This window comes from Electrophorus electricus, chromosome 3 (assembly GCF_041902795.1).
Source record: "Electrophorus electricus isolate QZ-2024a chromosome 3, ASM4190279v1, whole genome shotgun sequence".
NCBI classification, from domain to species: Eukaryota; Metazoa; Chordata; class Actinopteri; order Gymnotiformes; family Gymnotidae; genus Electrophorus; species Electrophorus electricus.
In genome coordinates this window covers 30,840,570-30,856,826 of record NC_137499.1, presented here as the reverse complement: position 1 = coordinate 30,856,826, position 16,257 = coordinate 30,840,570, and the positions used below count along the sequence as shown (strand labels likewise).

At 42.4% G+C, this 16,257-nt stretch overlaps 1 protein-coding gene across 3 annotated transcripts; it reads right to left on the bottom strand.

Moving 5' to 3' along the window:
* Nucleotides 1-1,305: 1,305 nt before the first annotated feature.
* xylt2 (xylosyltransferase II) lies at nt 1,306-16,246 on the bottom strand. Of its 3 annotated transcripts, none has more exons than XM_027006606.3 (11): nt 16,086-16,246; nt 10,321-10,837; nt 9,838-10,013; nt 8,137-8,339; nt 7,287-7,367; nt 6,648-6,864; nt 6,072-6,248; nt 5,314-5,570; nt 4,711-4,906; nt 4,023-4,356; nt 1,306-3,660 (listed from the first exon to the last, which is right to left on the bottom strand). In XM_027006606.3, exons 1-11 carry the CDS (start codon nt 16,215-16,217, stop codon nt 3,338-3,340), a joined length of 2,613 nt encoding a protein of 870 aa, XP_026862407.2. In that variant the 5' UTR covers nt 16,218-16,246; the 3' UTR covers nt 1,306-3,337. The 3 variants fall into 3 exon arrangements, with proteins under 3 accessions (XP_026862407.2, XP_081567183.1, XP_026862409.2); XM_081711057.1 differs by having other exon boundaries at nt 5,314-5,567; XM_027006608.3 differs by having other exon boundaries at nt 10,321-10,834.
* Nucleotides 16,247-16,257: the final 11 nt, after the last annotated feature.

Genomic DNA, 16,257 nt, shown 5'->3' with positions numbered 1-16,257 from the left:
TAGAGTGTTTGTCGACCGCAACGTGGGTTCATAGAAAGTTCAAAGATTAACGTTCAGTACCTTGGCCAGCGGTTTCAAACAACCAGAGCGTGCGTAGTTTTCCTTAATTATTCAATACTTCCATACATCGTTTTCATGTGGCTAAGGGCAGTTTTTTGGACAAAGGTTGACACAGAACTGGATCAATGGAAACTACTTGTCGAAAACATGATTTAAAATAACCCCAAACTAAGTCTGACAATACTAAAATAATACATTGTACAAAAAGCTCATTTAGGAGTTTTGAGTAGGAGTTGTTTTTAGTAAATTACTGTTTCTTAACTTTTTGAATAGTATCTGTTGAAGAGCATTCTAACAGTAATACAGATTATTCACTGAAACTGCGGGAGGTAGAAAAATAACGGCTCCTCACACTTTCGGTAGGAGAGGAACGAGGCCAGTGGCGTAACCAGTAGCTTCTGGGTCCTAGTGCACCGTGGGTACTTCTTTCATTTGCTGTCTTTCTTTTTGTACCTTGTCACACAAGCGTTGCGATTAATATGATGCGCTTACACCATGAAGAATTCAACGCTCGTTGAGAGGGTCTTATGTTCTCTGCCTTCAAGTTAAGCTGCTGTCTTTTAGAATGTGGATTTTTCCATCATGAAAGTTTTATATGGTGTCGTTGGTGAATGAACATCTGTTCATAATATCTATTATGGAGCCAATAATCAAATCTTGCCAAGATCTCTAGGTTATATTTACATTGTTAATTCTGAGCATCTATCACTTAAATTATCTTTATTGGTAATTGTTAGACTTTTTACAGAATTTACCAAAACTAATACATTATAGTTATGTTTTGGTCATGTTCCCCATAGGCACTTTAACTGACAGACCACAGACTTCGATCTATTACACAAATCATTTGTTTTTGAGTGGTGCAAACCTTTTCAATAGCATAAATATTTGAGTGGTATGGGAAAGGGTTGCCTTATAACTCAAAATTAGCTGGGCTTTATTAGTGTGAATAACCTGCATCTAGACATGCATCTTAGAGTTTTAGGATAGGATCTGTTTTGCTATTCATACAACTACAGTTATAGGAATAGGCCTAAGCAAGACAAAAAATAAAAATAAAATTACCATAGATTCACATTCTCCAGTTATGTACAGGTGGTACCTAGAATGAACTCCTTACAATATTCTCAACACTTACCAAAGAAAAACTCATAATCGGTGCACATTTTCAACTAGATGTAAATTTTAAGAAACATATAGGAGCAAATTTATTAAGTGACTGTGGTAAATGATCACACTGTACCATTATTTTTGATATTTATTGTGCCTTTAGCAGACATATTTCTGCTCTTCCCTTTTACCATTTCTTTTTCACACCACCCTTCTCAACAAGTAAAGCCATCTGTTGATTACCATGTCCCAAGACTCTAGGAGCAGAACCTCTGCTCCAGGTACCATTTCACAGGAGAGCAAGAAAGAAAGACAGCGCAGGAGTGGTGACAGACTACGGACTAAAGCAGCGTTCTCCACATGTGTGAAAACATGACTTTCCTCGCTAAAGAGGACTATAAATAGAAAAATCATTCATTCATTCATTCTCACAATGCACCACTATACATGTCTTTTTCAAAAACCATGGGCTTCTCTGAAGCAGGAGAGAGAATACAAAAAGGTCACTTAAATTCACTGGGACACAGCTGCAAAAAAAAGTTACACATTTAAATGATGATTTTCATGGTCACTGCAATTCTGAAACATGACTTTAGAAAACACTACCAAGCTACAATGGAAGAGGAGTAACTAATTGGCTGTGCAAAGACAGCCCATATACATTGCCCGATGTTTTTTTCCACCATATCTCAGTTAAATATCCTCAAAGCCAGAAGGAAAGACTGATAAACAAAAAACAAAAACAAAAAAAACAAACCAACACTACTCACGATACAGATAACATACCACAGAAAGTGACAAATAGATGACAACATATTTCAGTGGTGATATGTTTAGCTAACCACATTTATCCTGCATTTCTTTGCAGTACTACACTGAAATGGAAAATTATATGAATGTAATTAAGACTAGATTCAGAGGACAACTGTTAGCATTTACAACAAGAATAAACAATATTCCTAAGGGACTTTCTATTGCAATTCAGTAAACTCAGTGAGTACCAAGGGGCTTGGGTGCCTCCTAAATCACACTCATGATGGCCCCCAACAGCTTGAGCCTAAAGAACTACGAGTGAGCAATGAATGACCAATGACCAAAGATCAGGAATTAGTAAGAAATTCTTCTATTGTGGCAGGCATACAGCCATAAGACAGTAAGAAGACCGTTTCCATTGATCCTCACAAGGGTCAGACAAAGCATTTTCAAATTGTGCAGTCCATACTGTAGGATTTCCCTGCTCGCATTTGCAGTAATGGTCAATGAAGTGGTAAACATCTATATGGCAAAGTTTTCACTGAAGCCATTCAAAATGAGCATGAAAGGCAATCACAGCATTACAAAAGTCACAAAGTCCTAACCCTCACAATCTTCAAATCCTCTCTCCTGATGGACAGATGTTATTAGAGCCATTTGTCCATTTCATTTAGTTTGTACATTGCACATAATGAGTCCACATGATGGTGACACTGTGACTGGGTAAGCAGCATTTGAAATATGATTGAAAGGAGCCAGTGATAAACTGACCTCCAGTGGCTTCAAAAGCTCCACCTTTCTGCATCTCAGTATTAGTACAGAGAAGACCTTTGACTTACAGTAAAGTGCACTTCATTGATCTGCTTCTGAAGTACTGATAGTAATGCTTCAAAATAAGCATAAGGTATACAGGCCCGAGAACTCCAACCACTCGCCTTCAACAGGTAGTAGAGCTTCAAATAAGAATTTGGCTAAGCTTATTCACAGAAAAAGAAAATGTGCACTGTTGTTCTTGTTGATCTTGCAAATAAAACATTAAAAAGTACTGACATGAAGGGTCATCGTCCCATCATTATGAATAATCAATCCAGTCAAAAATGACTGTATGTAGACAGACCACAAAACCTTGTAATGTTTGCATGACATCTGAGCAATGACACATTAATGGACATTAAAAAAATAATCAAGACTGTCCTCATGTGCAAATGTCAGTAACTCCTCTTGCAGATTCTTCCTGACACACATCATATACTCTCAACAGAAGGTGTCTCAATCACACCCCTGTGGTACCTCTAGCAGTGGGACAATCGGAGAGACTATCCCGTAAACATCACACACAGGGACCATTTTTAGTGTCACTCTATCCTGCATTTCGGTATCATGTCCTCCCTGTCAGTTGTCCCAACTATCGGGGCTACCTGATGCGGCCGTTGCTTTTGACTGGTCCCAGTTCTGATTTGGGGTCTGGTGACAATGAGCTCCAGGTGGCCTTGGCACACTGGGCTACCGTGGGGCATTGGGAAGTCTGGGTGGAACATACATCTCCAGTCACCCAGAAGGCCCCCACCAAGCTGTCCACCCAGGCCTCCAGATCCTTGCCCACCAGAGAGGCCTTCTTCTGGGCTTCCTCCAGGGGGTGCTCCATGGAGGGCAACTTTAGCACTTGTGCCAGCTGCTGGAAGCTTTGCTCCAAGTACAGGTTTCCAGGAGGACCTGCATGCAGCCAGCCGTGGTCCTCTAAAAAGACATCAGACAAAAACGAGGGAAATATAGGCTATTAGAAATGAGATTAAAAACATCCTAACCATTACAAAATCCTCTTATTCAGCAGCAGAACATTTATATGGACAAACTAATTATTGCAGTGACTCCTCAACCTTTAAAGACTGGCGTAATGTCACGTTTATACATTCTGTAATCTCACTACCTCATTTACCAATGTGAGCACAAATGTCAGAGCAATCACTACTGCCATTAAATAAATACTAATAACATGTTAAGCAAAGATGATACTATGCTATTTGGCAATGTAATACCAACTGACATTAGCATTAATTTACCAGCTGATTCAAGTACCCCTTTAAATAGAGCCCTCTCACCTTTGCGAAGAGGCTCCCGTCCTTTAAAGGCCAGAGGCATAACCAGAAAGCGAGCTTCTGCCACCCGCTCCCACAGCCTCAGCACACGGACTGTCCATACTCCAGGCCTGAGAGGGCGCTGCAGTGGTGGCTTGTACTGGGTGAACTCTGCCTCGACGTCCACGCTGATGTCATACGAGGCTGCCACCACCTGTGCAGGGTCAATCCACACTATGGTGCATGTGAGGTTGGGGCCACGAGCCCACTTCTGCACCGCCACAGGCTCATCTAGAGGACCCATCACACTGCCAAAATTCCGGAAGATTCTCTCCTTGGGATCCCAGTCAGTTCCAACCTGGTGGATGATAAGGTCCAAAGCATGCTTCACTTTACACTTCACATCCTTAAAAGCAATACTTCACCCAAAAATGCTAACTATTAACAAAACCAGCAGGTGCCAGATCTATTCACACAAATAAATCATGCTAACTAGTCCTCACTAGCTCTTCATTACAACTCATCATCTTTCTGGGTGAATTACTCCATTAACGTGCAAAGTATAAACTCTGTCCTTCTGGCTCTGCACATGAACATTTCACCCCCAAAATACCACCCGTGAACCCTCTTGACAACAACATTCTAGCCAACGGCAAGCAGCCCGCAACTATGACCTCTGCACATCCCAGAGCACTCAGCTGTCCACTCTTACCTCCAGGTTCTTCAGCCTCTCGAACTCACGTAGGTTTCCTTCTAGCTGTAGTGTGGCCTGAGGAACAGCCCACACCTCCAGCATTTCTCTTCCCCTAGACGTCACGCTCTGAACCTCCTGCCTTACCAGGTAACCCTGGAAACGGTCGTCATAGAAATAGAGATGCACAGACACAGGGTAGCCAACGGGTTCAAACCTGTGGGAAAATGCAGCAATGTTAAAGCACCACCATAAAGTTTTTGGAAGATGAAACCCAGTCGGGAACTCTGAAACTGGCAGAACACAAAACCCCAGCAACAAATAGTCAATACATAATTTTCTGCATTCCATGACTCACAACAGATGACTACTACTGACTCAACCTCGACAAAATTTGGTGTGAAAACTAGATGACGCAAGTTCACACGTACTTTTCCAACAGAGATTAGAAAGAGTTAGTCCTGTGAGTCATTGAACAACTTGAAAACCTAATAAAAATCACATACACGTGCATAGTTCTCCAAGATTCTCTCCTCGTGGCCCTGTTAATGAAACAAAACAGCAGCACACAGAGGCTCCTGCTACTCCACTCCTGGAGTGCTGCACCGCATCCTGGAGGCTCACCTGCAGGTGTTGCTGTTGGCGTGGGCTGTGCGTTGAGCATGCAGACCCAGCCTGAAGAAGGAGGAGTAAGCAGTGAGGGCCACGTCACTGAGCATGCTCACTCTGTCCTCCCGCTCAAACAGGCTCTCCCAGTAGGCCTTGAGGGCCACCGTGCCTGGGGGGTGCTGCCCATACAGGTGGGTGTCCAGGATGTCAATGGCCTCTTGGTTCACAGTTGACTCGAACTTGCGGGCGAAGAAGGTGGGACGAGTCAGCTGCTGTTGTGGGGCATGAAAGTGATCATGAACACATAACAGAACCTTATATACAGTACCAGTCAGCAGCCTGGACACAACTACTCTAAACGCCCTTAAAAATAAAATCAAAATTTAAAAAACCACAATAAAAAACAGGGACCACAAGAATGTTAAAACTAGCTATATTTAAATTTATTCCCAGGAATCAACTTTACCATTTCACTATCCTCAGAAACAAATGTATGTTCAAGCCTTTAGATCAAAATGAAGATTTTGATCACCACACATTCAATTAAGTGTGTTCAAACCTGTGAATGCCCTTGTTTCATAGGAGTATCTAACCATTAAATGCCATTATACACATCCTCAATATTCATCACTGGAGCAATCTCACAAACAGGCACTCTATATTCAAGTACTTAGCAAATGTATCTTAACCAATGGAAATTCAGCTGTTATCAGAAACCAGCCCAAGAATTTCAACCAAGTGAATGCAAGCAGGGTCTAGGACTCTTCCCCGACCTGAATTCGGATGAGGTCGGAGGGTTTGAAGTCATTGGGTGAGCAGCCGCACCAGTCCACGATGTGCTTGTACTGGCACTTACAGCCCAGCTTCCGGTTCCAGTTGGTTACACGCAGATTGTTGTCCACTAGTGTGTTGCACATGTGGCTGTTGCCCAGTACTGTGTGAAAGAAAGACTGCCAAGCAGAGCAAAGACAGGAGAGCTGTTAGGGAGGGTTTCTGATTTGGGAAAAATTTCCAATTTCTGATTAAAAAAAATAAAATAATAATAATTTTAAAAAAAATAAAAATAAAAACAACAACAAAAAACAAAACAAAACAAAAAAACAAAACAAAAAACAAAAACTGCTGAGCACTATGACTTTTTTAACACATACATTACCAAAACCATACGTAGAAATGCACATGGATATTAATTTTGTACAGTCTGAGATAGGACAAATGAGCTGATACACAGTGTAATGGAATGACCAACCCCACTTCAGCATGCAATCAAACCATCGAAATCAACATAAATATAGGCTGCAGCCTGAGCGTTTAAGCCAATGGAACTAGAGAACAGTAGTGTCATGCACCTCGGCAGGGAGCAGTGCATAGGCATAGAACTGCTTCAGCCCCATCACCAGCTTGTCCTGGGAGCCCACCACGTACTCCACAAAGCGGCGAGTCAGAGCAAACCAGTCCGAGCCGCCCGACACCTCCAGGCCATCGGGGATGGCCCGCTCCCCTAGACGCCACATGTGGTTATCACACTCATGAAAGAGCCGGTCCAGGCCCTGCTTCTTAATAAACCTGAAATGTGCCAGACAAGATGATTAAAGTCACTCTAAATCAACATTATTCCAAATCACATTCAGGTTACGTAACAATTAAGTTAGTCTCGCCATTATACTTAACACTGGTAATAACACATACCTATAAATTCGATGTCTTAAATGAATTACAATTTTGCTGATTAATCAAATCAGGCTTCAAAGCCTATGACTATTGTGTTTCACATTTAGCAAACTCACTAAATATTAACAATATTCTTTATGCAGTTTTACATAAGATAAAGTAAAACAGTATCAGAATCTTTATACAAGTGTAGCAGTGCTTTCACAGAGGCTGAGACACTGAGCACACAGTCAGCAGTAAATACAAAGTAGGTATTTGTGGATTTGCATGTCAATGAGTCAGGGAAAGGAAAGTCAAAAAGATGGCGAACATGCAACCTGGCATTCTCTCGGCCATGAGATTTCAGGAAGTTCTTGTCACGGTTCTGCGAGAGAAAAGCCACCAGTTCATCGTTGGTCCTGTTTCAGGGAGATAGCAGGAGAGAGGGAATAAAAAAGCTGACTTCCTTTAAATAGAATTAGCCACTTCTGACAGGATTTGGTGGTCCTCCACGCCTCTGTGTACTTTGAAATATAATGTCTAGAATGTCAATTTACCTTTTTTAAATTTTTTATTTTATTTTATTTTATTTTTTAAATGAGGAACCCAGCACAGTTTGCGGTGTGGATAATAAATCACCCAAGAACAGCTCTGTTGTTTAGGGGGGAAAGAAAACTTTCCTGATGTGATGGAGACAGAAGGGAGAGAAGTGGCTGCCTCACTGCACACCAGCACAAAGCCAGCATTCACAGTGGGCATCTTACAGCTAAGACCTTCAACCCCCAAGCTCCATGCCTTTCCTATTCACGCTCAAGTCTGACTAGGACTAAGCCTAGTGAACAAAATAACTCTGAATTCCAGAGCAGAAAGTAAAGGATATTTAAATATGTTAAAAAGTCCCTTTAATGTTGTTTTACGTAATGATATGGTAGTAATTACACGCCATTATGGAGTGTTTGAATTATTATATTTGACTGTATATATGTCTACTGCTACTAGTTTATTACTGATCATCATAAAATGGCAGTATAATCCTCAATTTCTTCTTTACACACACCCATCAATTTACCCTCAGCACTTTCGTTTAAGAATATACATTAGCCTTCATATTATCCAGTATAAATCTCAACACATTTGAGCAAAGTCTTCAGTAGATGCAGTCTGTGATTTGCTGTGTGTCAGGCTGACCTGGTAGGGAAGTCGGTGGCACTGAGGTTGATGAAAAAGTCCCACTTCCAGTCGATCATTGAGAGCAGGTCCTGCATGCTGCGTAGGTAGGCCTTTAGCAAGCTGGCCCCGCCCCAGATAGTGACCATGCGCCAGGGTGTGGCCCTCACGTTGGGATACAACTCAGCTATTTGCAGGACTTGGCGATGAAGGTAGCCGGAGCGCTGTAAGGGGGTATAGACCTGAAGGTGAGTGAGGTGGGCTGGTGCACCACAGGCGTCAGTGCTGATGGCAGACACCAGCTCCACTGCTCTTTCTGAAGTGGTACCTCACACTGCCTCTGCCCATTCAGCACTGTTCAAATGCATGAATCAACCTAGTCCACAATGACCTATTAATGCTTTCTGAACACAATCAAATTTCCAGTGCCTTTTAGATAATTGCATAATAACAATGATCTGACTGAGTTAGAAGCTGTGTAGACTGAAACAGAAATAGCTTATTGCATGTGCCATGATAGCCTCTTGAATGCTATCTCTAATTCTGAATAATTATTACATGGCTCTGTGGAATAGTCTTTCTATTTGTCAATCGCATTATTTTTTAAAAGAGCTGTTATTACTGAATAACATTGTACTCAATCTATATAAGGAAACATTGGGTCCTGCTTCAGTTTTGCACCGATATATAATACCACTGCTGTTACTCAGTGAAGCCCACTAATATTACCACTGCAAAGAAAGTTTATTTTACCCTGTCTCACTTTACAATAAATGCAAATGTTCGGTTTTAACTGGTTACTCTTGCTGTAGGCCTCTAGTTCTGATGCATTCAAAGAAATGCTGAATTCAGCATTAACATGTGATAGGTTATTGTGTGTTTACTACATGGTTCTCTACAGTGCTCTGTACCTCCACTGGACTACTGTTCAATATGTTGTATCAAAAATGAATAATTTCTTCAGAAAGCAGCCATGTAGTAAGTAGGATGATGTACAGCCAGCTTGCCATTATCACAAAATAAAAGTTTCCACATTGCTACAAGACCCCTCTGCTGACTATCACAACCCTCTGCAAGACAGTCCTGTCTACGCAGTGCCAAGTCACATGTGACTGTGAGAACTACACACAGAGAAAGAGGACTGGTTGGCCCTCAGACTCAAACTAAAAACATAAGAACTCTTTAATTTCATTTTTTTTTCCTATACCTTTGCAGAACGACAATGATTTATTGTCAAGAAATCAACCAAGCTCTGGCAAGTTATTATTAAAAACATTGATAAGAAGATACCCTGGAAACTGAAGAATGGATCAAAGGAGGTGGTAACAAAGCAGGTGGTACACCAAAATATATCAAAGCCCAAAAAAATATACTACCCTATATTATGTAGCCTGGACCACATTCTGACTACACCCAGCCTTCAGTGCACATCTGTTTTACAGGCTGAGAAACCACTAATTTTCTCGAAAGCTATATAGTAACCTTTCATTCAAATCCAGAAGAACCACACATTCTTTCAAGGACAGCTTCTGGAGGACACATTTTGAGTGGTGTCACTGACCTATTAATCACTAATCGACATCTACAGAGACATCTCAGAGGTCGTTAATCTTTTGAGCAGCCACTTTTAATCAGGTTGATCATCTACCCCCAGTAGAGTTCCAGTCTTCCAGGACCTTCAAAATCCAGCCAACCCCCAGTGGGAAAGGTCCAGGAGCCTACCTTATCCACGTGGATGTAGTAGAAATGCTCTTTGTGATAGATGGCCTTGAGGAGCCGCTTGAGCTGCCGGATGGCCCGGCCATGGACCATCAGCACGAAGGCCACCCTCACTGGGTTCTCCACCTTAGACAGATCTTTGTCTGTGATGTCAGCTTGCTGGGCTGCGCTGGACAGGACTGCCAGACACCAGAAAGGAGAGAAAACAGTACATTAACATTATTCATGGAAGTAATGTCCAAGAAATGCATGAGGTTTTTGAAACCTGACAGTTTAGTTGAATGTTATTTATGAAAGTCTGGATTTGTGCACATACATGTGTGAATGCACACACACACACACACACACACACACACACACACAAGAGAGTGATGTGGTTTGATTGTGAGGATTCTTCATGCTGATGCGAGGTCTGCATCTTACCATTCCCATTAAATGTGCCATACAACTACAGCCATTTCCATCATAGTTAGCTATTGTTCCTACCATGCTGTGGGCAGAATTGGGGCAGAGCCTGGGGCATCAGCTCTCCAGCTTGGTGCTGGCACACAATGTTGGCAATCTCCTGACGGCACTGCCTCGAGCTGGCACGGTGCAGAGCAGACAGGGCGTCCTTCCCCGAGATCTCACATTTGGGCACAAAGTCATTGCTGGGGGCCTGTGGAGCCCCCTCCACACTCCCTGGCTCTCCTGGTGCACCCAATGGGACCTTGGACCCGTCCCCCTGCCGCACTTCGGTGAAGTTACGGCTGCTAGAAGGGTCGTAGGGGGCAGCGCCATCTGCTGCTATGCCCTGTCCTGCCAGACTCTTGTCAATCAAGGGGGGCTTGGCTCGGCGCCGGCCCGACCTCTTGAGGGCCCGAGTGACAGCAGCACGCTCCAAGCCCCGCCTCAACTGGCCGTGGTAGCCACCAGACAAGGCATTCTGTCTCTCCCACACCTCAGGGTCTTGCTTCAGGTCCTGGTTGTTGTGGTCGGGCAGCTTAGAGCGCCGATGCTTCTGCTGACAGGAAAGAGAGGACAAGTGTAATAGCAGATGAGAGAGAGACAGAAAACATGATCTCAACAAGATAGCTGGGATTGTTTTTTAACAAAGCTAACTGATGATTCAGACCAGGGGAAGAATGCAGTTCTGATGTGGTGGGCAGCTCCAGAGACATGCTTACATCATCTCGTTTCTTGCGTTTTGTGTTTTTTTGTTAACATCAGAACTATTTTTAACAGAGCTACTATCTCTTTTGGAAAGAATTTAAGTAGATCCACAGGCAACTGGGGTAATTTAATGAGAACACAGTTTTAATTAAGCTGACTGAATAAAGCCCCACTCAGCAGAAAAAACAAACATGATTTAAAAATAAATCTGATAAAATCATGGTATCCACTATGTACAGACTTGCACATATCTTTACAAGGAATCAGACTGAAAAGCCATTGATCAATAAGTGTGCAAGAGAGAGAGCTCAATGGGCTGCCAGATACTGTAAACAGAAGAAGGCAAGAAGAGCTATAGGCCTTGAAGGCTGGCACACTGCCCAGTAAGATAAGACACCAGAGTGGTCTTACAAGCATCCTCTTAAGTAACCCCAGCAATGCTACCCACATTATTCAGAACCGTGTCTCCTGACTCAGGCCCCTATATCCTACCACCAGTTTGTACCAGGACTGCAAGTTTTGGACCAAAGAATACTAAAAAAGTATGCATGTGACATCACAATTGGTGGGAGTCACTGCAATTACACCCACTGAATGACAGCATTACTGTTCAGTGTGAATACTGCGAAAAGACAAAAATATCCAACATGAGAAAGAGCTGTTGTGCAATTGACTATACAAATAGATTAAGCTATCGCTTTACAGACCGATGAAATATAGAGCAAAGAACTTAGTGCCAAGACAAACCGAGTTCAGACAGACAGAATTGTAGATTTGGAGGTTATACTTGGAACAGCAAAACATTAAAGATCATGATGACCACAAGAATTGATATTTTATGTCAGATTAAATGGTAACATTGGAGGAGAGGATGTTTTACCTGCAAGAATATATAACATTACTGAGTGGCTACGAACAAAGTATGCCTAGCTACCTTACTGTTTTCCAAACAAAGGTTATAATAAAATACAAATATTTGTAGCTACAAATCTGTCATTCACATGCAAACAGACTAGCCACTGGTGTCCTCCTCACTTTAATTTCACCAACAAATCCTGCCTTGAAGTATGACCAAGCGTTAGATATGGCTTTAGTATGCCTTCAGGCTTTGCTTAGTGTAATTCCCTGGTGTCAAAATCAGGTATATATAAATGTCAGGCAACCTTATTCCTGGCCAAATATTAATGTTCAATATTCAGCGCTTGTTTCATTCCTGGTTTTAACCTAATAAATGCAGCTATGTTGGTATGTTTTGCCACTCAGGGACTGAGGGACATCACTGCATACTGTCCATATTGCAACCACACTACTATATATTGCAATTGCAATATGCCTTTTAATAGATGAAAAGGGCACACTAGTGAACTCTTTCTGTAACATGGTTTAAGATTGTTCTGTGTTACTCTGACCAAATGAAAAAATGGTAAGAAAAGAGCAGGCAAAGACAGCACTTACAGTCTGCACTAGGCACTATTCTCCTCATCACTCACACCTCTGTTTGCGCCTGCTGCCATAGAGAACAACCGTCTCCGAGACAAATAAGAATTACACATGCCTTACACACAAGCATTGTTTTTCTTAATGTGTTCAGACAGCAAAGAGAGCATTTTAGCTCTGCCGTTGAATACTGATGCTACATACAAGTCAACTGCTACTTCAATAAAAAAAAACGATAATCAGGTCAAGACCAAATCAGACCTGATAGCCTCAAATAAACTTTTTGACTATTATCTTGAACTAACATATCTAGAAGACTCTACTTATATGTGTACTGGCTTATAGGTTACTTGCTCAGGTTGTGGTAAGAAGTAGCCTAGCACAAGTAAAACGCTACATACCAGCTAGGCCCAACAAACATAACTTCTTCAATTTTGTTGAGGAAGTAATTAAAGGGTACACCTACACTGTCCAAACAGCTTGGACACGAAACATCTTGAGCATGAAACAGCAAATACTTCGAGGCAGTATTAGAAATTGGGCCTACCATTTGTCCATGTGCATGAAGGAACATCTGCTCTTGCAGCAAAGCTGGATGGTAAATTCAAGCTACCCCATCTAGTAACAATAGATTTTACTGCCTGTTAGCCTCATTACCATAATTTGATCAAAGGCACCTTAATGAAGCTAATCTTAATGAATGAGGCCACACTCATACTCTGCTCATGCACCATGTGTAGCTATACATGTCAAGCAGCCTTATTTTAACTGGTATTCACACTTGGGAGACTTTATAGACCTCTGTGATAGCACGTCAGCTGCAGGCTGAGAGCAGCAAATCAGTGCTCTCAGATTGCCAGACAGCCTACATGGAATGTCAAACCAAATTTTAAAAAAATAGCTAAAGATACCAGAAAAAAATGACTTTTTCGAAAAACACCTCATCCTGCAGTGGTGCACAATGAACACTTCCCCCAACAGCACAGGCAGGCAAGCTGATGTGAGTCTCCGAGTATGCAGGGAGAGAGAGAAAAAGAACATAAACATGCCCCACCACTTCCTGCTGCAGCAAGACAGGACAGCCCAGTCTGGACCGTTGCTACAAGCCACTGGCCCAAACACAGCAGAGGATTGTGGGAGGAGGGGATGTGAGCCAGAACCCACACGCCCAGACCAATGTCAGACGCCACAAACCACTGGGCTCCTCTCATCAGAAATGCAAGCGTTATGCAGCTTCCACTAAGCTGAGTCTTTCGCCCACAAACTTATACTAAATTTACCCAGCAGAGGCAGTGAAGAGAGGGTATAGAGAGCCTGTCCTTGATGTGTCAAGTTGTGCATCCCACACCCACTCAGAAATACCAACACCGCCTGAAAGAGGCTGCCTAGCTGGAAGTCGGTGCTCTTCTTCAGACACTAAATGTTTGAGCAGCACAAAGGAATTTCACAGAGGACCTCAGACAACAGCTCCACAAACAGTAGCAGCATCCTCTAGTTGCACAGAAACAGTAAATCTTTAAAACAGATGGCTAATGGAACAGGAACCTGCATTTCCTGCATTTCAGCAGATCTGAAAAGTGACGATTTCAGTTAAGACACACAACGTTTCCTTTCAACGGGTGCATCTTAAAGCATACAAGTAATAAGAGGCACGCTGACACCACAGCACTGAGTTGTAATTCATGCCCTCTGCCTTTCTGGAGAGCAGGAGCCTTGGAATCAATGGCCTCTTTCATCACCTCTCTGTCATGCTGTGCATTTCTGCCCGGAGAGAGGTCCTGCTTACCCATGAACCACAGAGCACTACGCTTGTGCCTCTTGTGCAATTGCTAGCATATGATAAAGTCCTCTGCCTCCCAGGCCCTTGGCCTTAAAGGCCTGTCAGGGTCAATACAATCTGCAACAGCCTCCTGCCTTGGTGTAGGACGACAGTGGTCATGGCAGTAGCCCCAAGAATGCGACTCCCCCGGATGACACATCACATTTCCAGTTCACGGACAAGGGTCTGTATCCGGACCACAACTTGCTGGGAACAGCAGAATATCTCACAATGGGAAGAGGGGCTTGCTTCTTCTGTTCCTCAAGGAATATGAGAACACTGCAACAATGTGTGTGTGTGTGTGTGAGAGAGAGAGAAAGAGAGAGCTGAATCTGCAATACCATTTTTCTTAGGGCATCCAACAAGCCCTTACCTGTAGTCACCATTCTGAGACTGCTATTTAGAGAGAGTGAGAGAGAGGAGAGATAGAGCTCCCCAGGAGGGCTCATTATGAGTGGAGCTTCTGGAAAACTTTTCAGGAAGGATGCAAGCTGCTCCAGTTCAGAAGGGACAAAACAAGCTCAGGTGTCTTCCAATCATCTTAGAGCAGTATTTCATCAATGGTGAATCCTGGGGGGACTAGTTAACATGAGCTCATCTGTGTAAAGCTTTCTGTGCCCTACCTGCCTTTAACAATAATTTAGCAATGTTAGTCTTTTTTTGCTAAGGCATTCCTTGATTGGCCTAGAAAAGCATAGCATATTTATTCCATATACATTACACTGCTCCAGTAAAATGTACACTGTCTGTTTACTTGGAGATCACCATATCATTACTCAGACGCAACTATCAAGACACAGACTTCTAGCACTTCACTTTAAGACACACATCCCAATATCACAGCAAACCTGTTTCTGCAACAAAAGACACACCTCCTAAGCATGGAATCTGGAAAAAGATTGAGGTTCAGGAAGGGAGATTATAGTCTCAAAATCCATCTAAAATTGCAAGGATGCGATGTGTTGTCGGTAATCTGAAACACATCAGACGTTTATTCTGACTTACATTTCCTCTACATCCGTGTCAATGTTTTCCAAAAATAATACAATACAACTGTGAAGTAAATAATTACAAGATCAGAAACAAAATTAAATACTCTATGACCTCGTTGTGCCGCAGGGACGGCGATTATACTGGCTATATCGGGAGAGCTACAAGCAGACACCACAGCACATTCCTTATACTCGTCGTTACATGGTGTAATTCAAGGTGGCACTATCGACTACCTAGTTTTTGTAAGTTTTTCCGTAGAAACAATGAGGCAGCCAGTGGCAGAATTCGTTTAGTTTCATTCACGTTTTCGTTTAGTCGGATAACTAACTTCTGCTTTTTCACAGCCACGTTACACTGTTAATCAAGTATTACACTGTACTCCATAAACACTGATCAATCCCGGGCAAATCAAATAAATATCCGCATCTTAACTTGAAAAAATAAATCAAATGGACAAGTTATTAAAGACCAGGGATTAAGCCCCGGTATTTAAAATCCAACGCGGGGCAACCCAATAGCTTTGTTTGTTTTACATCTGCATTTATCGCCAAATGTTTGTGTATCGACAGTTAACCAGTTAGTATAACGTTACCTTAATATCTGTTGTGTCGACAGAATATTGTAACAAATATAGCCAGCTAGCTAACGTTACAATGCCAAGTCTGCCTCAGCACTACTGCTGAAACAGATTATTCAGAAGTGTCGCCTTGTTTTCCTAGCTAAGTTAGCTAGCTAGCTAAGATGCTAGTTCAAATCAAAACTGTCTCAATACACGCTAGCTATGAGTAGCAGCTTTGTATCTGATTTAGATAACAACCGCTAGCTAGCTAAGTCAATAAAAAATCCTTACCTCTGCCTCTCCTTCCTCGAGACTCCTTAGACTCCATACTACCAACCCTTGGATCAAAAGAATTGTCAGAGCGGCAGCGATTGCAAGTTTGTATCGTCGGAGGAGCTTCTGTACACGGGTACTTGCCACCATTTTTCCCACCCCGTGATACACATTTAGCAGTGAATCGTTT

What these genes read in the sequence shown, in the direction of transcription:
- xylt2 (XM_027006606.3), bottom strand. Translation starts at nt 16,217, where the DNA reads ATGGTGGCAAGTACCCGTGTACAGAAGCTCCTCCGACGATACAAACTT. An exon ending in ATGCACTGCTCCCTGCCGAG is followed by an intron (nt 6,249 to 6,647) that starts GTGCATGACACT and finishes TCTGCTTGGCAG; the next exon opens with TCTTTCTTTCACACAGTACT. An exon ending in GCCAACAGCAACACCTGCAG is followed by an intron (nt 4,907 to 5,313) that starts GTGAGCCTCCAG and finishes ATTTTCCCACAG; the next exon opens with GTTTGAACCCGTTGGCTACC.